Source organism: Nyctereutes procyonoides, unplaced genomic scaffold (assembly GCF_905146905.1).
Source record: "Nyctereutes procyonoides isolate TBG_1078 unplaced genomic scaffold, NYPRO_anot_genome, whole genome shotgun sequence".
NCBI lineage: Eukaryota > Metazoa > Chordata > Mammalia > Carnivora > Canidae > Nyctereutes > Nyctereutes procyonoides.
The window spans coordinates 16727178-16750525 of NW_026575043.1; the positions used below are offsets into that span (position 1 = coordinate 16727178).

Sequence of the window (23348 nt, forward strand, 5' to 3'; positions counted from 1 at the left end):
GTCTCCAGGATCGCGCCCTGGGCCAAAGGCAGGCGCCAAACCGTTGTGCCACCCAGGGATCCCGAGAGAGGGAATCTTAAGCAAACTCCACGCCAAATAAGGAGCCTAAAGGGGTGATCTCACAACCTGAGATCATGACCTCAGAGGAAACTCAGAGTTAGACACTTAACGGACAGAGCCATCCAGGTAACCCTTGTTGAGGATTTTTTAAGTTTCTGAGATATATTGGTCTGTACATTTGTTGCTGATGCACTTTGCCTGGTTTTGGTGCCAGGATTATAATGTCCTCATTACATGATTAGGAAGTGTTCCCTTCTCTATTTTTCAGAAGAGATTAAAATCGTACAATTTGTATTAATTCTTCTGTATTTTTTGGTAGGATTGCCTAGGGAAACCATCTGGGCCTGGGGTTTCAAAATTGTGAATTCAGTTTATTTAATGGCTGTAGGACTAGTCAGATGATCTATTTCATTTTGGATGAGTTTTGGTTATTCTTAGTATTTGATGAATTGGTCCATTTCTTCTAAGTTGTTGAATGCATGAGCAAAAAGTTATTCAAGGTATTCCTTTATTTTCCTTTTTAATGGATGCAGTATCTGTAAAAATATTCTACTTAATTCCTGGTTTTGGTGAATTGTATCATCTCTCTTTTTGTCTTTTGTCATCTTGCTAGAAGTTTATTAATTTAATCAATTTTTGGAATTCAATTTCGTTGGCTTCTATTCTAATCACTATTATTTTCTTCCATATACTTAATTTGGTTTTATTTTGCTCTTTTTCTAGGTTCTTGAGGAAAGATCTTAGATTATTGATTTTTCCTTTCTCTGACGTGAGCATTTAGTGCTATAGATTTCCCTCTCAGCATTACTTTAGCTGAATCTCACAAAAGTTGATCTTCATTTTTATTCAGTTCTATTTTTTTATTGCCTCTGAGATTTCTTCTTTGACCCACAGATAATTTAGAAGTGTGTTTAATTTCCAAGAGCTTAAAGGTTTCCCCTTGTTTTTCTGTTATTGATTGCTGGTCTGATTTCATTATGATCAGAGAACATATTCTATGTGATTTCAATTATCTTCAGTTTGATGAAGTTTCTTTTATGTCCCAGGATAGATTTGTGAACGATCCATAGGCATTTGAAAAAAAAAAAGTATATTGAGCTGTTGTTGGGTAGAGTGTGTGTTTAAATTGATACCATTTCTTGATTGTGTTGCTCAAATTTTCTATATCATTGCTGATTTTATGTCTAATAGTGCTATCATTTGATGAGAAGGGAGTAGGACCATTTACACTTAAGGTAAATATTGATATGTTAGGGCTTAAGTCTGTTGTTTTTAAAACTTGTGTTTTCATTATTCCTTATTTTTTATTTCTCCGCTCCTCTTTACTTCCAACGTATACTTGAACACTTTTAAGAATTCCATTTTGATTCATTTTTGGTTTTTGAATGTATCTCTTTGTGTAGTTTTCATAGTAGTTGCTCTGTGTCTTGCAATGTATATATGTGACTTATCATAGTTTCTAATTGTTTACCTGCTTGAGTCAAGTGAAGACATCTTACTTCCACTGAAGTCCCTTTACCTTCCCCACTTTTAAATATAATTGTCCTGAGTAACACAGTGTTATTATGTTTCCAATCATCAAATATGATTTAAGATACATATAGGGGAAACAAGAATATATACTCACATTTTATGATCTCCATTTTTCTCTTTCCCTTCCAGATACTTCAAAATTCCTTCCTTTATCATTTCCTTCATTATTTCATGTTTGAGGAGATTCCTTTAGCCATTTTCTAAGGATAGGTTATTGAATGTATTCTGTTTTCTTTCCTGAAGGATAATCACTGGATATAAGATTTGTGGTTGGCAATATTTGTCTTTCAGCACTTGAAAAATGTTGTACTATTTTGATCTCCACTATTTACCTTGTGCATCTAGGGCTCCCACTAGATCCTGCCGGTAACCCCTGGGAAGATAGGAGCTTCTCCAGGCCTAGGCACCTGGTGCTCTGGGTGGGAAAAGAAAGTTCCTGCCTCAGGATGTTAAGAGGCTTCCTAATCCAGTCACTAGTAGCAACAGGATCTGCCTTCTAGTGCCACTCAGCTACCTGTTGTGTCTTGGTCAGAGAGGGCTGTCACAAGCAGCAGGGGAGGAGAGTGTATCCCCTGGATGCTCATGCCAGTCTGACTTCCAATTTATCCTCCTCTCCAGTGCTACTGGACTCACTTGATGCTGTTGGTGGGACTTCTTTTGAAAGGTAGGTGAATGAGTCTATCTAAAGCACTATCTGCTGATGGGATGTATTTGAAGATGCTGGGTCTAGGTCTTCTGTTGGGTGGTTGGAGGGTGGGATAAAATTGCCTTGCCCTACATTGTAGCTCTGGTCCTGGGGTCTATAATTACTTCTCCTTCTTCATTACACCTTTCAGAATTCTCTCTTGACTGCCTTTTACATGATTTCTGGGGGTAATAGTTATCCTTAGAAGGAAGGAAAAGGGAGAAATAAGTCTAAGTCATTTGATGCTAACCAGAAGCCTTTGTTATTATTTAGGATCCCATAGCATTTTGAAAGTTTCTTAGCATATCTTTTTAGACTTGAAAAATATGGAAGCAGAAAAATGCTTTTAATTGTAGTAAACGATAACATGAAACTTACCACTTTAACCCCTTATAAACTGTATACTTCAGTGACATTCAGTACCTTCACAGTGTCATGCAACCATCACCACCATATCCATCTCCAAGCTATGTCATCTTCCCAAACTGAACCTCTGTCCCTATTACACACTGACTCCCCATTCCCTTCCTCTCCCAGTCCCAGGCAACAACCATACAACCATACAGCTTTCTCTCCCTATGAATTTGACTATTGTAGGTCCTTCTGATACATAGAATTATACAGTCTCTGCTCTTTTTTGACTGGTTAAATTCACTTAACATGATGTCCTCATGGAAAGTAGTAAAACTTGAATTGGCAAAATGTAGTACTCATCAAAGTGTTTCAAAACACTTGGAGAGAAGAATCTTGAATTAGTATTTAACTTGGGACTTTGAAGCCTATAAAGCCTGATATGGAGTCTGAACTCAACAATGTAGCAATCACTATTATTTTCTTCAGTGCTTTGTTATTTCTTCCCTTTCTAGCATGAACAAGTAAAAGTTGTAGGGGGTTGAGTCAAAATTCTATTTTTATTTGTATTTGTGACAACTAGCCATAATCTCTGTCTACCACCAGAAATGAACAAAAAATTAATCAATGGAGATAATTCAAATCAGTGCAAATTCAGTGGTGGTGGTGGGGGATAGAGCTACGGTATTAGAGTCAGGTTTAAATTCAGGCCTATTTTCTTATAATTTAATGTCTCTTGTCAAGTTCCTTAAACTCTCAATCTTGTTTCTTCACTTATGAAGGGGAGGTAGCAGGCCCATTTGAGGGTTAGTGATAATTTATGTAAAGAGTTTTATATATGTATATGTGCCTGGATGGCTCCATCAGTTAAGTGTCTGACTCTTGATTTCAGCTCTGGTCATGATCTCAGGGTTGTGAGATCAAGGCCCACAGTTAGACTCTGCATTGGACTTAGAGCCTGCTTAAGATTCTCTCTCCCTCTCCCTTTGCCCTTCCCACCCTGTGTGCACTTGCACTCTCTCTCTCTCTTTCAAAAAATATATATATATTAGGTACTCACTAAATCACCCTTGTGTTATTGAGTTGATTACCATAATATTAGATACATCCACATTTATATCTATATCCTGCTTAATTGTGGTATTGGTCAGTGACTCTCTCTCTCCTTACCTGTAATTTTCTTTTAATACTAGAGACTTACTAGTGGGGAAAATAAGTGTTTATTCTAAATAGCTTTGAGTATTCTACATTCAGTGAAAGTGTTAGTTGATGGTAACCAAGGAAAGCTCATGAGAAACATAATAAAATTTCTGAATTCTTTCATCGTGCTTAAGATGGAGAGTTTAATATTTTTAATAATAAGGAAAATAGATGCTTTCATGAAAAATATTTTCCTAAAAGGGTAAAGTCTTCTTAAGGATGGCAGAAATAGGGACGCCTAGGTAGCTCAGCGGTTGAGCACTTGCCTTTGGTTGAGGTCTGATCCCAGGATGTGCGATTGAGTCCCACATCAGGCTCCCTGCGAGGAGCCTGCTTCTCCCCCTGATTATGTCTCTGCCTCTCTCTCTCAGTCTGTGTCTCTCATGAATAAATAAATAAATCTTTTTTTTAAAAAAGGATAGCAGAAATGGGTGATGTTTAAAAATTATTCTTAGAGAGAATAACCAAATATATTTCTGCTCTTACTTACAATAATATTTTATTAGGCAAGGCATGCATGCATAAATTTATTTTTATCCTACAAAGACAAAATACTCAGAGATTTCTGCTGGATTGATATCATGGCAGGAATATTTGCAGTTCTGTGTCAGCAAAAGGTTAATCAAATAGTTTGAGGTAAATAAGTAGCATACAGAAATCTGCATTTAAAAACTGAAAAAATACTTTATGAAGTGTATATATTATTACCAATCAACTAGCTGCTGAGATTCATAAGTAGTACTCAAATGTCACATGTGTTGAAGTTCCATGTGGACAGATTATGATACAATGGTTTGGAAAGAAGTGAAAGTAAAGATGGTTTTGTTCCATTTCTGCTGCCAATAATATTAAAACATCCCCAAATATTAAACCATTAAGCTTCTTAACACTTTTAAGAAATCAGTTCATAAAATATGCCCTTTATCTATTACCAAGCACTTTGCACTTTGGGGGGAATAATCCTAGCCAAACCTAACCTCCAATTTTATGATACTTGCCCTTTGTCAACAGTTAAATTTAAAAATCAGTTTGCTTATTTGTTCTTCCTATGAAGAAAGAGAAGAGAATTTCTTGTTTCTTGACATTTAGACAAACATTTATCTATTTATGTTTGCAGCATCTGAGAAGTTAGTGTTTATAGGTTGAAACCGTGCTGCTAGCTAAAGATGTTAACTCATTGCTTGAATTTATGTAATTTTTAGTTTGTTCACTATATCCTCATATAGATATTGATGATCTTTTTAAAAGTGGTTAAAACTTTTTTCCACTTAACTAGAAACTAGATATTAAAAAAAATCACATTCCAAAAATTTGAGGCATCTATTTCTGATGTAGATAAACAATGCTAAGATTGTGGTCTGTGGCTGCCGCCAGGGTCACTGCAATATGTCATTGAGAATTCATACTTTGGTGCTTATTTTGGCCTTTAAACTGTTCATTTGTACTGTGAACTAGATTATATGCTTTTAACTGTCAGTTAGCTGAATGCATTTCAAGTCAATTTACTAAAATAGTCACTGTTAAGCGGTATATTTGGACAGAGTTGACACCTTTGACATTTTCTAAAATGGCAAAAATAACTGTATTTAAGGGTATGATTTATGAATGTCGTGTGCCTACAGAACTTCCATCTGATTATGGTTTTCACATAAGCTGCTGAGACTCTTTCCACAAACTGCTGAAAGAGCAACTAATTAGTGTGGTATGATCAGATATTTCACACAGACACACATACAGAAACACATAAAAACATAATATCAATCCAAAACCTATGATCTTGGTTCTTCTTAGAATTGCCTTTGTCTAACAAGAGAATGGTTGAGGCCACAGCAGAAGCAGTGGAAGTGAGGGAGAAAGGGTAAGATTGATAGAACAGAACTGCCTTTATGAAACACATACACTTTGGTATAAATAAGGAAAGCAAGTTGCAATGATTAAAAAGTATTTCCAATCTTTAGTTGTCTTCTAGATTGCTGGCTTCTATTAAAAACTTCTTAAAATAATAGATAGCTTTAATTCTTCAAGCAAAAGAAAAATTATATCATCTTAAAGATTTTCTATATTTATTGCATAGCTGTGACTTGACTATGGGGGAAAAAAGAGCAAAATCTCTTGTATTGCAAGTTTTAAATGTACCAGGCTAAGGTTTACTTAATTAGAACCTCGAGGCAATAAAGGAGCCCTTTTTAAAATTCTGTGATTCTTAATATGCTAAATAATGCAAAGCTTCGACTCTTCAAGCATGAGACACACATCTGGCAGCTTAACATTTAAATTACAGGGGGAAAAATTTCTCACTTCAGTAGTAATTTTCTCAAAGAATAGAAAATGTATTACAACTAAATTTAATTTCTTTTTAGATTTCCATCCTATCTAATTGCAGACATTTTTCTAGATTCTTTCTATTTATTTTTTAAACATATTTTCTGTACATTTTATTAATGTTTAATCTAAGATGCTTTTCACTGTTAGAGCTCTTGAAAAATTGTGGTGTATTTTTCTTAGTAAATTGTTTTGAGAAATCTACCTGATCTCAAGTAATAAAGAAATGGTCTAGAAAATAAAGGGAAAATGGAATTTCAGAGACATACAAAAATATTACTGACAAAAAGGCAACATTTTTCAGTTAGTTCCACTTTCAAGCCTTATTTTTTTTCTTGGTATTAATGTTTTCTCTGTTTTGTCATTTTCTGGCTGTTTTCATGCAAAAGTTATTATAATCAGCATTCTTTCTTTGTATTTCTCCAAAGGATAGTGTCAGATCCTTGATTAATTTTACAAAGGTCATTTGGAAAAACCATTAAAAATATGCCAAGTGAAAAAGATTAGCACAGCACAGGGAAAACACACTTTTATAAACATATACATTTATATATAGATAGGGTACTGTAATATACAGTTTTGACAAGTGTTTTCCTTATGCACCTCATACATTATTAAAAATGTGACTATTCCATTTATTTTTTCTAGGTGATTCCAGCTGACACATTCCAAAGGCATCAGCAGGTTATTCTTATTTATAAACACTTTGTCCTTTTCTCAATATAAGAGGATCTGATAATTAATTGAATAGAAGTTCCATAAAATAAAATGAACTTTTTAAATAATTAACCTGTATTTGTATTACTAACACATAAACAGGGGTGCTAGTTAGCCCATGACAAAGCTTCTTAACAGTAAATGGATAATGGATAAATGTATCCATTTATACTTTTAATTAAAAACAAACAATATTGCAATGTCCAATTTGAGTTATGACAGAGTAGCTCATATCAGACCAGTTCTTCTGCTATAATCAACTATTATATTAGAGAGAATGTTATGAAGCAGCTGTTCTGGGAATTGGCCATGAGTAAGCAAAGACTTCCTGATCCTTGAGAGAAAATAAATTTTCAGGCAAATCCTGCCTCTCTACTGAGGCACAATATTTTGACTGTAGAGCAGAGAAATGAAATCCTAACAGAGAACATCACTGAACTAAGGATACAGAGCTTGGAATTCAGGGAAGCTGAAGCAGCTAGGGTCTGCAGAATAGAACACAGAGCAGAGATAGGCAGAAGGAATCCCAGAAGTCTGTATTGTTAGGTGAGTCTGAAAATAGAACAGAGATACTAGAACTGGAATGGAGATGAAGTTCAAACTAGGAGAGGCATATTAATACCTCAATATCTTCAATATCAATCTGACAGCAAATTAAGATGCCCCAAATCTATACGTTAGGAATGAAGAACATTTATATTTGCATCAAAAAGAGTAAAATGCCTGGGAATAAATTTAACCAAAAAGGTGAAAGACATATACTCTGAGAACTATAAAACCCTAATAAGAGAAATTGAAGATGATACAAAGAAATGAAAAGATATTACATGCTCATGGATTGGAAGAATTAATTTTGTTGAAATGTCCATATTACCCAAAGCAATCTACAATTCAATACAATCATTACCAAATACCAACAACATTTCTTAAAAAAACTAAAACTAACAATACTAAAATTTGTATGGAACCACAGACCCTGAGTAGCCAAAGCATTCCTAAGAAGAATAAGACTGTATGTATCACAATTCCAGCAAGATATACTACATGTATCACAATTCCAGCAAGATATACTACAAAGCTGCAGTGGTCAAAGCTGCAGTATGGTATTGGTGCAAAGAGAGACTCATAGATTAATGGAACAGGATAGGATCCCCCAAAACAAACCCACAGTTATAGGGTCAATTAATCTGTGACAAAGGATGGAAGAAGATACAGTGGTTAAAAGATTCTTCTCAATAAATGGTGCTGGGAAAACTGGACAGCTATATGTAAAATAATGAAACTGGACTACTTTCAAACACCATACACACACACAAAAATAAACTCAAAATGGATTAAAGACCTAATGGTGAGATGTGAAACCATAAAAATCTTAGAACCATGTTTCAGCATGATCAGCAGAGGAGTTAGGGTTTTGAGGTTGAGTTAAAGTGGCTTGGAAATCCTTGTTTGTTCACAGATAGGTTGTAACTAAAAGTAAATTCAAGCCTACCCAATTTAATGGGACTTGCCAGTAATTGAATTGTATACTAAAAACAAAACAAACAAATGTAAATGGGAAAAAAACACAACAATTTTTCCAAGGAAGACAACAGAATCCAAAGCCTTCTCTAGTTTACATTATATAATCTACAATTACTAGACATGCAAAGAAACGAGAAAACATAAATCTTAGATGGGGAAAATAGTGAATAAGAATAACCCCAAGATGATTCAGATATTACATTTAGAATGAAAAGCATTTACTATAAATACTTGTATAAATTTCAAGAAATTACTTTCTAATAAGGAAAGGGAGATATGATCTTAATGAATGGTTAGATCATCCAGTAGAGACATGGAAATTATAATCAATGTAACCAAATGGAAGTTTTGGAACTAAAAATCCAAGAATTAAAATAAATTAATCAAGATGAAGTAAGAAAAGAAAAAGCTGAGAAAGAAATGGAGAGACTTGAGAGACCATGGAAAAATATCACATGGTTTTAATACATGTAAAGGAAATCTTAGAAGGAAAAGAAGGTCATAAAATGGAAGAGCTATGTATTAAAAAATAATGACTGGAAACTTCCCAAAATTGATGGAATATATTGACTTACAGGTTGAATACCCTCAGTGAACCTTGAAAAAGTAAAAAAAAAAAGGAAGCTTGTATTAAGAGTATCATAGTTTGGGTGCCTGACTGGCTTAGTCTCTTAACCTTGATCTTGGGGTTATAAGTTCGAGCTCATGTTGGATGTAGAGATTAATTTAAAAAAATATTTAAAAAAGAAAATATTATGGTCAAACTGAATAACACAAAAGTAAAAGTAAAAATTCTGAAAAGAGATGGAAGAAAAAAAGAAAAACATTATATGCAAGGGAAAAACAGCCAACATTGTCATCAGAAACAGTGGAGACTGGAAATCAATGCAATGACATATTTAATTTACTGATGAAAGAAATTTCAATCCAGAATTCTGTATCTAGCAAAAATGTCCTTCAAAATTGAAGTTTATTTGAAGACATTTTTAGATGAAGGAAAACTGAAAAAAAAATATTTCTCCAGCAGACTAGCACTACAAACAAACAAACAAAACTAGAGAGTATTCTTTAGGTTGGAGGAAAACATTACAAGATGATTTACATAGAAGAATAGAGAAGTTCCAGAAATGGCTAATATAGAGGTAAATATGAAGATCTCATTTGTCTAATATTTTTCTTAAAATGTAACTATTAAACAAAATAAAATGGCATTATGAGGTGGGGTTGTAAACTACATACTGATAAAATACATAGAACAATAGCTCAAAGGGTGAGGAGGTGGGAGCTGGAATCATACTGTTATTAGTTTACCATATTTACAAAATGGGAAGTGTAAAGTGGACGATGGGAACTGTTGGGTGTGAAGTATAAAATTCTATATTCTTGACTATAAATAGACATGGATAACTTTAAGATCCATGCTATTAGTCCTAGATTGAATAGTAAAACAATCTCAAAGATGCAAAAATAATAGAAAATAATAGAGGAAAGAATGAAAGATAAAGAAAATAAGATATAATACTAAAAACACGTAAGTAACCCAAAAGAAGACAGAAGAGGCTCAGCAGAAGAACAAAGAAGCAAAAGGCACAGAGAAAAAAAATGAATAGCAAGATGGTAGACAAACTCAATCATAAATAATTATATAAAATGTTCAAGACTAAATAATTAGGTTAAAAAGCAGGGACTGTCAATTAAATGAAGCAAGACTTCACTCAATGCTGTCTATGAGAGATGCACTGAAAATTTGAAGGTGAAAGGACAGAAATATACCATGGAAATGCTATACCTAAGGAAACTGTTGTGGTCACATTAATATCTTATATGAGAAATCTGAGAGTAGAGTTTGAGACAAATATGAAAGGGGCAATTTACTAGGAAGATATAACAATCCTAAATTTATTCCTAATGACAGAGATTAAATATTCATGAAATGTCCTGAAACTGTAAAATTAAAAGTATATATAGGTGGTGAGTTCCTTGGTGTTGGTCTTGATGATGACTTTAGGATTTGGTACCAAAAGCAAAGGAAACAAAAGCAAAACAAATGAATAAATAAAACAAAACAAACAAGTGGGATTACATTAAACTAAAAGCTTCTTCAAAGCAAAGGAAACCACCCATAAAATGAAATGATTACAATCTACCAAATGGGAGAAAGTATTTGCAAATCATATATTTGATAGAGGATTACATCCAAAATATACAAGTAACTTATACAACTCAATAGCCAAAAAAAAAAAAAAATCAATTTGATTAAGAAATGGGCAGATAATCTGAATAGACATTTTCCAAGATAGATATATGGATGACCAGCAGATACACAAACAGATGCAAAGATACTCATTATCATTAATCATTAAGGAAATGCAAAGAGACAACAAAGAAGTCAAGAAGGATATGCAGGATCTGAACAATACTATTGATATCTACAAAACTGTTCACCTAAAAAAAAGTGGCATATATCTTCTCAAGGAAACACAGAATGCTTGTAAGGTAGATCATATGTTGGGTAATAAATTAGATCTTAGTATATTTTAAAAAAATTAAGTAGTACAGCATATGTTTCTCTGACATAATGGAGAAAGATTAAATATGTCCTTTTGTAAATCAGGAACAAGGCAAAAATGTTTCATCTCATCTCTTTATATCCTGGAAGTTCTAGCTAGTGCAAAAAAACTTCTAGTAGAAAACATAGGGGAAATCTTTATAATTTTCTCCACAGGACACAGGAATTATTTACTTTAAGAGAAAAACAAATACATTACTTTCAACAAAAGTAAGCTTTTTCTAGTCAAATTGCCATTAGGAAAAAATAAATGACAAGTTATAAACTGTGAGAAACCAATTGCAGTACCTGTATCTAAAAAATGGTTTATATCCAGATTATATAAAGAACTTTTACAATTCACTAATAAGAAAACAAATCACTTAAAAATTATAAGACTTAAAAGTTTCATAAAAGGATAGATGAAATGCCCAATTAGTTTATAAAGGACCTTCAGTCTTCAGAAAATGCAAATTAAAACTAGGTGTTGCCACTTTATGATCACTAATATGCTAAAATTATTAAAAAAAAAAAACTAACAACACCAAGTGTTGATGGTGACTTGGAGGAAACTTGCATACATTGCTGGTAGGAGTATAAAATGGCACAACCATTTTGGAAAACCAGTAGTTAGTTTCTTGTTAAATGAAATAGACACTTACCAAAGACCCAGTGATTCCACTCCTATATTTCCCAAATAAAAACAAAAATATGTCCACAAAGAGACTTCACTGTGAGTGTTCATAGTAGCTCTACTCACAACATTCAAAAATTTGAAACGTGCAAATATCCATCATTAGATGAATTAATAAATTACAGTACAGTCAAAAAACAACTTATTAGTAATAAAAGAGTGATGAATATCAAAATACTATTGGAAGAAGCCAACCACAAAAGAGTAAATACTGTATTATTCCACATGTATGAAATTTTATAACAGAATTCTAATCTGTAGTGTTAAAAATCAGTGAAGTGGTTGCCAGTGGCTGCCAGGAGTGTGTGTGTGTGTGTATGTGTGTGCATGTGTGCACTGGGAATGGGGGCTCAACTACAAAGGATATAGGAGCATTTTGGGTAGTGATGCTAAATGCTTTATATTTTAATTGTGGTGGGAGTTACATGTTTGTCAAAACTCATGAAATTAGAATATGTACATCGTTATACATAAACTATCACTTAGCACTTTGATTTTAAAAGTAATAATATTGGATTCAGATATTCTGGATTTAGCCAGGGAGAATCACAGAGTGTGTGACAGCAGAGTTGCCAGTAACACCATCATCTGATTCAAATGTTAAAGTCTTCAAGGAGTACGGTGGTCATTGACCTTGCCTTTTATTTTTTTATTCTTAATTTTTTTTCTAAAAATGCTTTTTATTAATTTAAAAAATATTTTAAATTCAATTTAGTTAACATATAGCATATTATTAGTTTCAGGGGTAGAATTTAGTAATTCATCAGTTGCATGCAACATCCAGTGCTCATTACATCAAGTGCCCTCCTTAATGCCTATCACCCATTTACTCCCTCCAACCCCACACCTTCCATCCGTCAACCCTCCGTTTGTTTCTCATAGTTAAGAGTCTCTTATGGTTTGTCTCCTTCTCTGTTTTTATCTTATTTTATTCGAGTTTTACCATAAACACGGCATGCAGAGTTAGAGCGATGAGGTAAGTACCTGTATGAATGGAGTCTGTGATGAGCCATAATTCCTCTCTTGACCTTATTAGCACCCTACCTCCAGTCTGAAGTTACTGGTTCATATGCCTAGTCTGGCCAGTAATAAAAAAAAAATGTTATCAACATCTTTTAAAGGCTTTACCCTGCCTGCAGTTTCCTTCAGGCTGGCCCTAAATATTGAGAAGGGAGGCAGAGCTTGGGTACATTCTTTTGTGAGCATTATACTTTTGCCACTTCTCTCCATCTTGTGAATTATGGTTATTGACTCCTTCAGGATCTAATCAGGGGCAGACCAGGGGTAGATGGCAGAGAAGAGCTTATTTCTCTGGTGTTAACAAATGGTAGAAGTTGCTGGGTTTTTAAAACCTGGCCTCTTCTTTCATGGGACATGTTTATGCTTTCTTTGGACATATACTTTCATATCTTTCCTTTGGCCAGGGGTCTCTAGCTTTGTGCTGTTTTGTTTTGTTTTGTTTTGTTTTTTTGTTTACCACTCCTTTATTAGAACCAGGCACTCTGTGGTACCCTCCTAACTTTGTCCTTTTTGTATATGCCTATGCTACAGAGAAATAAAGTTATCATAGTTGAATGGAAAAGCATATACATTAAGGAAGGCAAGGCTAAGAGAAATGAACACATCATCCCAAGTGAATCAGCAAAGATTCAGAAAAGGAGAGGAAATAGAAAAGCAAAGTGAATAAAAAAGAAATAAAATATATAATATTTCTAATAACATGATAATTCCCCCAGTAAAAGAGACTGTCAAACTGAGTTAGAAAGAAAACCTGCAACTTATAGTAAACGTGCATAATGTAGTGACAAAGAAATGTTGCACGTCTATGGATGAACTGATACCAGAAAATTAAAACAAAAATAAAACTGTCTTGGGAAGCAATGTCTACATCAGGCAAGTTGGCATTTAAGGTTTAATCAGGTCTGAAATGTAAAAGAAGAACATTTCATAGTGAGAAAAGGTACAATTTATGAAAAAGATATAATATGACATAACGTATATGCATCAAATAACACAACAGCTGAATATAAAGCCTAACATAACCTTGTTAGATGATAGATGTATACAAAATACAATAATTGAATCTGTTCTCTCTGACCATAATCTAAGAATACTATAAATTAATAATTCAAAGATGATCAACTGGTGGCAAGGATTCAAAAAAATCAATTTCCTTATGGAAGTATATAGATGTTTTTTGGAAAGCAACGTGACAGCATCTATTAAAATTTAAAATATGTGAACTCATTGACTCAGCAATCTCACCCTGGAAACTCATCCACAGGAATAAAAGCACTAGTGTGGAGGGATACAAGTACACAGATTTTGTTGTAGCATTCTTTTTGTTAAGAATATAAAAATGAAGACAAATGAATGTTATGAGTAGGGAATGGTCAAATTAATTGTGCTACATTTATGATATAAGATACTAGACAGCCATTAAGCATAATAAATTAGAGCTGTAATTATTGACTCAAAGGGATTTCCATCAGATATTGTTGAGTGATAAAGGTTAAATAGTCAGGAATATGTAGTATCTAACAGTGAACAATACCTTTATCAGTGTGTGTGTCCCCATGTCTACATATATGTGTACATGTATATATCTGATTAAATGAATGGGTTATGTGGAGCAAGTGGAATGGAAAGGTGTTAGGGGTATATGGATGGAAGATATGAAGGAGGATCAAGGGAAAAAATTGTTTTAAGTAAAATATAGTTAAGGTGTATATTTTATGACTCACTGAGAAGCCCATGATTTCTTATTATATGATAAAAAATTTGGGAATGAAAGTATAAGATACTTCTGCTTCAGTTTAAAGTCACCAGTTATCTGTATCAATCTATGTATCTGTCTGTCTATTTGCCTGTACATGTGCTTTGGGGAAAGTGATGAAGGTTGAAGTCAGGTTTATGGCTGACAAGAGGAAGGAATGGCTATAAAATCTTCTAAACAAGGTAGAGGAGAAAAATGGCAAATGATTAGCTGTGAGTCACAGTTAGGGAAGGAAAACTCATGGAGGAGATTTTGAGTCTGGGTGACTTGGCAAAGTAGTGAAAAGAAAAGGGAAATAAGAAAGAGTCCTTTGAGAGGAATGAAACTTGGTTTTATTTTCACGTCTAACCCTGTGATGTTAGGAGGACTCCTTGTGTCCTGGTTGCTTACCTGAATGGCAGTGGGGAGATATGAAAGAAAATCCTGCAAGAATCATAGGAATTATTTACTTAAAGTTTGCTTCTGTAACACTTCATTTGACTATCTAGTGTGGACAAATTTTGTAAGCTTATAAGCAAAAAGAGAAACAATAAAGGGAAAACATTGGTATTCATGATTATATAAGAATGAAGACTACATCTTACACACATCGCACATACACACACGCACCTCAAAGAAATTATGATGCAAACTGCAAACAGAAAAATATTTTGAACCGGTGTGCCAGGCAAAGGAGTTAACATCTTTGATATGGAAAGATAAAAATCCTAAAGAAAATGTTAAATATTCCAACTGAAAAAAATTTGGGGAAATGGCAATTTACAGCATAAAAAGCATACTTGCTCAGCAAACATAAAAGTGTTCACATTTTTTAGAATTACAGGATTGAAAATTAAAATAACAATGAAATGTTAATTTTGTCTACCAAGGAGGCCAAACTGAAGAATATGGTGAGAGTCTGTTTTGGCAAGCATGTGGGTAAATTGGATACTCTCAAACATTGTGAACTGCAGATAGAATTTTGATAGTTCTTTTTGTGAATCTTAAGTGTTTAATTTAGTATTCCTGATCTTAGATACTTGTTGTGGAAGCAAGCACAGATAAATATTAAGATTTTTTGTAAAATTTGTTCAATATGATGTAAATATCCAACCAAAGCGGGCTGATTAAGTAAAAACAAATGATATACTATTGCGTGGTGTTTAAAAATCAGACTTTGAGGAATATTTAATAATAAGAAAAAATATAAATGTAAAAAAGAATGAGAACTGGATATACAGTATGGTCAAAATTTGATAAGAATTGTATTATGTACACATTTATATCATGTATAATAGTTTGTTACATAAGGTATATAATTATATGAAGTGTACATTAATAATTATCTAATGTATATGAATTTACTACACACAATTTTATAAATAAGAAGGTAGGTTTTAGAGTAGAGAATATTTTACATAAGAACAAAGAAAATATTGAAGACTTTTATTTATTTATTTTTTTAAAATTTATTTATCCATTCATGAGACACAGAGAAAGAGAGAGAGGTAGAGACACAGGCAGAGGGAAAAGCAGGGTCCATGCAGGGAGCCCGATATGGGACTCGATCCCAGGACCCTAGGATCACACCCTGAGCTGAAGGCAGATGCTCAACCACTGAGCCACCCAGGTGTCCTAGAAAATGTTGAAGACTTTTAGAAGACTATCTCTTTGGTTGGGACTTGATTACCTGGACATGCACAGCATTACTGCATTTTAACATACAGCAATATAAATTTCTTTGTGTTGAAGATTGCTCCTAGAAGGCAGGATTTCTAACATTGTTTCCTAGTGATGTCCAAACACTCATCCCCAGAAGCTGTACATGCCTGGAGACAGATGACCTGGGTGACTCTAAGGTAATCACATGAGCGTTTAAAGGATAGAACTTTCTTGGGCTGGTAAGCAGAAGAGAAAGTAGAAGAAAAAGTTGGAGAAATTCAAAGCATCAGGATACATCCCACAGTTGTTGGCTTGAAGGGGACCCTGAGGAAAGCGTGAGAAGGAAATGAATTCTGCTAGCAACCAGCAAGCCTGGAAGAGGATCCCAAGACCCAGACAAGAACTGCAGCCCAGTCTGATACATTGACTTTGGCCTGGTAAGACTTCAAGAAGTGGAACCGATTGGGCCATGCTTGCCCAGATTTCTCACTTGCAAAAACACTTAAATGAATATTAAGTGTCCAAGTTGGTAGAAATGTGTTCCAGCAAGCAATAAAAAATGAATATATTGTTCAATGTTCAAAGAAATGTCTATAAGTAGAAAATGGAGTATGGTTCTCACATAAGATGTAAATGAAGGGTTAAATACATGGGCTTTGAGGTCAAATAGAACTGGGTCTAAATTCCAGATTTTTTACTGGTTAGCTGATTTGCACCCGTTCTTTGATCTGTTCGAGTCTCAATTTCCAAGTCTGTCAAATGAGGTAATGGCAGCTCTTTTAACAGTTTTGTGTGAGTGTGTGTGCGTGTGTGTGTAATAAACAATATAATATATGTAAAGTTCTGCAAAAACAGTAAAAATTCATTCTATCATGATTTCGTATTTGTTACTCCACCCACCAGCTTTGCACTGCAAATTTAAATTTCAAGTCTTTTAAACGAATGGTATATTTAAAATGTAATTCCACTTCTTTCACTTCTCTCTTTCGCATCTTGATCTTGACCTCACTATCAATAAATTCTGTTTTGGACTCAAGGAAGTTCTTTTAACTGTTTACAAGGCCCTCATCTCAATAGACTAAAGTGCCAGGCTTCTCACACAGGGGGCACCTGACTCATCGGACTCTCCCTGAAGAGGGACATTCTTTGGTGTCTGCCTTCAGTTTGGCAGAGCACTGGGAGGAGCAGAGCTAGAAAATACAGTGAAACCATCGCTGCTCAAAATGCATGAGCCACATAGACCTCAACTTGGGAGAAGAGGCTGGCTGGGTCATCTTTAGGGAAAACAAGTTTTCTAAAGCATGCATACATGGAGTCCATGTCTTAAAACTTTAATAATATGGAAATCTCATTAAAAAAAATATCCACAAGAGCAATTGCAAAGGGCCAGACAATGATAATATTTAATTCCTGGAAGGGGAGAGGCAAGCAGCAGACTTTGGCTACTTATCATATATGATATGTATATACTTAAAAAGATGTTAGGTTAACTTATATGATTGATGTATATTTAAGAAACAGTATTGAAGGTACACTGTTTCAGGCCCTGTGTTAGACATTGTGGAAAAAAAAACAAAGATGAACAAGACCTATTGCCTGCAAAGAGGCCTTTTTTTTTTCTCAAATAAATTTTGACCTAGAACAGTTGTTCTTAAGTGGGGATGTCTTATTCCCCCAGGGGACATTTGGCAATGCTTGGAGACATTTATGGTTGTCACAAAATGTGGAGTGGGGTGGAGAGGTGGAAGGTACTGCTGGCATCTAGTGGGTAGAGGCCAGAAATGCTGCTAAACATTTTACAGAACACAGGGCAGCCCCCATAACAAAGAAGGAGCCAAACCAAAATACCAGTAGTGCTGAGATTGAGAAACTCTGATACAAAATAAATCATGCACCATACACAAGAAAGCTCAGGTGGAAAATACTGGGCACAGAGAGAGAACAGAATTTTCTACTCTCAAAATATGAGAACATTGATATGAGGTGCAGAGGAGTTTCTTTGAAAACTCGATCCCAGAAAAATAGCTGATAATGGAGAATCCTACCCGGATGTGGGTAAGAAAGCAGATCAGACACAGCTGCTGCTTGTAAATTGCATCCCTGTGGTGTGGCCACTGGTAGAGTTCTACTTGAAGTCCATACATTGATCAAATTAAAATTGGAGGGATAGAACATCTTAAGAGCCTCCTTCTTACAATTCTTTATTTTACCCCATTTGTCAGGCTTTACATAAACTCTTAGATTACAGTAGTATAAGCTTACATACCCTCTGAAGTGAAAATCTGTAATATATTTTTGCCACGTTTTGTTTTTAACCCTAGGAAGCATTTCTAATAAAGTTGGTCCCTGCCCTATGGACTGTGATCTCGATCTCTTAAAAGAAGACCATGAATTACACAAGAAGGTAAGATGAAAGCTGTAGACACTGGCTTAGGAAAGACCATGAAAACAGCAGACCCTGATTATTAACTATGATTTCTTAAAATATATTTACAGGTAGAAAGTAATTTGGTCTTCAAAGCAGGTTCTGAAGTGTGGGACATGCTAAAGCAGCTGACGTTTGTGAAATCAGTAATGCCAATAAATTTTTATTACATCCGAATCAGACTTCTTTAAGCTGTTGAAGACTTTAGTTAAATTAATCAGTCTACAAGACTCTTTCCCGCTTGGGCAGGTGATTAGCAAATGTGCTGATTGTACTGTGTGTTATTTGGCATGATCATGGCTGCCATGAAGTCTGTTCAGAAACTCTCTTGATAAATTTATATAAATTACATAGCCTGGGTTTTCAAACATTGGCTAAATTAATTTTACTAAATCCAGTTTTTAGATATTCAGCTATTTTCAAAATCCATATCTACATAGAGCAAGTGACTTTGAGTTTTAAGAATTCAGAAAATTTGGCCTGGCTAGAAAGTTGAAGTGAAGGGATTGTTCTCCAAGCCCTGCCTTTTCTCATACAAATTGCTTGAATTATCTTGATTTTCCACTTTTTTGATTAAATAGTTTTAGGTCTATAGAACCAACTTTTTTTATTTTAAGATTTTTAAAATTTATTTGAGGAGATAGAGAATGAGCAGAAGGTGGGAAAAGGCAGAGAGAGAGAGAGGAAGAAGCAGACTCCCTGATGAGCAGGGAGCCTGATGCAGGGCTCTGTCCCAGGACCTTGAGACCATGACCTGAACCCAAGGCAGACACTTAACGAACTGAGCTACCCAGGTGCTCCTAGAACCAACTTTTTGCCTTAACCTCAAGAATGGACTTTAAAGTCTGTCTTATTTTCATTTCTAAATAGTGGGCCACCATCTAATCAAATAAATGGCTAAGTTTTTAATGTCTAGATGACCACTACAGCATTCACAATTGCTGTTTCTATCATAGTTTGTATTAAAAAAAAGAAACTAAGGAATCAAAAGTTTAGTGAAATTTGTAATTATGACATTTGAAGTCAGTCTTTACTGAGTGCTTGGTAATAACTAGGTTCCAGGAAGTATTCTCAGTTCTCTGCATCAAATGACTCATCTTGTTCTCACAACAAACTAATGGCACAGATACTACCATTATCACCATTTTCTCTATTTTACAGGTAAGACAAATAAGGCAAGCGAGATGGAGTGAGTTAGCCAAGATAATGTTGCTAATAAGGGTATAGCTGGGCTTTGAACCCAGACTGTCTGTTTCTAGACTCCATATTTGTTTTCATCATGAAATAATACTTCAGAATAGTTATGATTTTTCTTCTTCTTCTAGCTGGGTATACATTGTGTTCTACTTCTTGGGTTGTATACCTTAATTTAAGGGCTAGGATAAGGAAACAAAGAACAACTTGCTAAGAAGGAAAAAAAGCTCATGCCCTTTTATGCATATTACATATTAAGTACTATTACATAGTATGTACTTTTTAGAAAATTTTAATTATTTATTTTAGGAAGGGAGAGAGAGAGATAGAGAGAGCATGAGCAGGGGAGGGGCAGAGGGAGAGAGAATCTTCAAGTAGACTCCCACTGAGCATGGACCCCAGTTTGGGGCTCCATCTCATGACCCTGAGATCATGACTTGAGCCAAAATCAAGAGTCAGAGGCTTAATTGCCTGGGCCACCCAGATGCCCGACATATTATGTACTTTTATGTATAATCTTTGGGATACTGAAGAAAGGGTATGCCCATGAGACTCCCAGAATATTGTGGCTCTAATATTAGTCTTCTATGTGCTTTTGTGAATTTTCCTACTAATCGTTGAATTTAAACTTTTGGGATTAGAAGAAAAGCTAACATAGGGTAAGGTGAGAAAGAATACAATTGTCCAGAAAATCTAAAATTCCTTCCTATATTTTCTGAGTTTGCATGTTCAAGTAAGGAATTCTTTTTTTGCTTTATTTTTAATATTATATTTCAAAAATTGTGAGTCAATTGCTTGGGATATTATACTCTTCCCTGGAGGGTCAGCCACTTTGGGAAGGTGTCTTAATTGAATTGCTTCAGAAGGGAGCTTGTTCTTACCAGGAATATGTCTTTGTTAAATCAGTTCTGTAAAGAGAGCCAGACACACACCCATCACCCAGAATCACGTGACTGAGTGCTGTGGACAAGGGCAGTTATACGATCTACTAAACCTAAATTTCAGACTCCCTATTCCAATTTGAGGGTTTTCTTTTTTTCCTCATCTTGGTATGCTTACTGGGGATTAAGTTGGATCTTCCATTGATATGAAAGAGCTGACCTAGGCAATTTCCAGGGTGGCTGTTGGCAAATGAGGTTAATGTACTACTTCACAAGGGATGCATTGGTTTTCCAAATAACAGAACAGACCAGAGAACAATCAAAAATTGTGTTTCCAAGTGGCCAGAAATGCTAGTTGTCCTCCAGAGGGCAGAAACAGAAGACTGGGGGTGGAGTAAGGTGGGGAGGTTGGTTACTCAATTTAGAGGTCTCTCTAGGTAAATTCTAGGCAGCCAGGGGTACTTTATTTCTCCCTGGTCATTGCTAACGGATAGCTATCTTGAAAAATTCTCTGGTACACATATCAGATATGAATTAAGGAAAGAGGAAAGAGTATCCCTGCTGGATGGGTTCAGGATTTAGGCTGGTTTAATTTAGAGCTGTGACTTTTTTTTTTTTTGTATGCCAATAACAGCATGGATGGAATTGAATATGATGTCATGTTTGTTTGCTTTGATATTTCAGATGCACCTGGTGTTTGTTGTTGTTATCTCTGACTTGTAATTCTGTGATCTTATTAACACAAGCCTCTTAGCAGAGTACCTCCACCCCAAACCTTCCTCCACTGCCTTCTTAAAAAATGGTGCACCTTATGGGGCAGGCATTAAAGCGTCCACCACTGCTCCCTTCTGATCTTCTCAGGGAAGTTCAAAAGCATTTATAATCCTCAGGATTCAGCCTTTTATTCACTACTTCCTTTTTCTAAGGCTTTCTCTTTTGATGAAACAATCCCCTTGCTCTTCATCTGGCCAGATGGGCAGATGAACAGTGCTCCCTAGAGCTACACACAAAGACTCTGTAAGGAGTTTGGGGAAAAAATGCTGCCACTAAGTGGAGCTTCATTGTATTAATGAGTAATGCTTTTCCAATGCCCTGGTGCCACTGGTCTGTAAACTGCAAACTCTTTCTCAACACAAAGACTTACCTTCTCATCAGTGCCATCATGGTCACCCTTCTCCACTAGCTGATTGGGTCATGGAAGGAATCCTGGCTAAGGGGCAAAAGCTTTGAACGAGATAGCAACCTCGGGCTTTGCTTCCTATCCTATAATGCAATTTAATGAGCTTACCATGTCATGAGGTGGACAACTTTGAGATTTAATATTAATCTCCTTGTAATATTTTCTACTTAACTGCTTCATAGAAATGCTGTAATAAAAGCAAAAGAAAAGATGTGAAGTGTTCCATTAATCGCCTGTGCTATGTAATACATTGTGCCAGATACCACTTCTATCCTTATATTCTAAAGCATTTTAAGTGCTCTCCACCCCATGCCCAGAAGAATTTTATAGTTATTATCTCCACAGATTCTTGTCTCCACAAGAATCCTGTGATCTATGTAGGTCAAATATTATCTCCATTTTTCATATTAAAAAACCTAAACACATGAACTTTAAATAATCTACGTTTCCAAAGAAGTGAGAAGACTTGAATGTATGTCTTTCTGAATATTACTTGTCGACCCCTTTCACTCCAATGCTATATATATATATACACTAATTTTTCAAAATTCTGTAAAACACTCTTGGCTGTCATTTTGTATTGTTTTTGAAAGAATGTTCATTCATTGCTTGCTAAGCAATGTTGCATATTTTTTAAAGATTTTATTTATTTACTTGAGAGAGAGAGAGAGAAAGCATGAGATGGGGAGAAGGGTGGATGGGGAGGGAGACCCAACTTCACACTGAGCAGGGAGCCCAATGCAGGGCTTGATCCCAGGACCTGGAGATCATGACCTGAGCTGAAGGCAGACACTTAACCTACTGAGCCACCCAGGAGTCCCATAAACACTTGCATTTGAAGAACAATCCCAACAAACCAAATTTATAATATATCAATTTATATTAGCAATTTATATTTCAATATTTGTTACTGATTTCTGTGATGGATTAGGGTATGAGTAGCCATATACAAAATATATGAAATGTGATGTTCCAGAACAAATTTTGCATCACTGATTTCTTAAGGTATAGACATTAGTCTTTCTAAAGACATTACTGTTGGAATAATTTCTTTTCAGCGTTGATGTTCTTTGGCTTCAGGGTACAGATGATCTGTTTTCTATCTTTTGAATGTTGATGATATCCTAGTTAAAGTATTATTCTCAGGTATAGATTCAAGGTATAAATCTATGGTTGGTGGATTCCTCTTTGTGAGTAGGCTCATACACCCTGGTACTTACTTGGGAAGGTCCCTGCCTGTACTTAGCTCTTTTTGAATTTAAATTTATTTCTTTGTGTTTTTGTTCCTTTGGGGGCTCATATCTTTGGACATAAACTAATTTCCATGACTTTATGTATTATGAAACATCAATTTGAAGTAATTTTTAGCATATTAAGTTAGATATTCTTTAAAGAAAATCCAAAGATTCAAAAAATATTTATTTTAAAATTCACAAGTGTTCTGCTTTGTAATTTAGCAACTAAAGGTAAAATTCATTGTTGTTATTATTATAGAAGTCCTCAATGAAATGACCACTACTAGCTATTTCTTGAATGTCAACCATGTGGTTATTGCCAGGTTAGATACTATGAAAGATAAAGAGAAATATAGTACCTCCTACTTCCACCATGAATTTA

General features: G+C 34.9%; 1 protein-coding gene across 1 annotated transcript in view; it reads left to right on the forward strand.

Annotated features, from left to right (window-relative positions):
* The window catches only part of LOC129508221 (uncharacterized), a gene marked incomplete at its 5' end in the record, with an annotated part of 286519 nt that overhangs the window by 114445 nt on the left and 148726 nt on the right, over positions 1–23348 (forward strand). The window contains one exon of the mRNA XM_055323237.1: positions 18373–18455. Within this exon, the coding sequence (XP_055179212.1) occupies positions 18373–18455 (83 nt within the window). The remainder of the gene's footprint in view (positions 1–18372; positions 18456–23348) is intronic.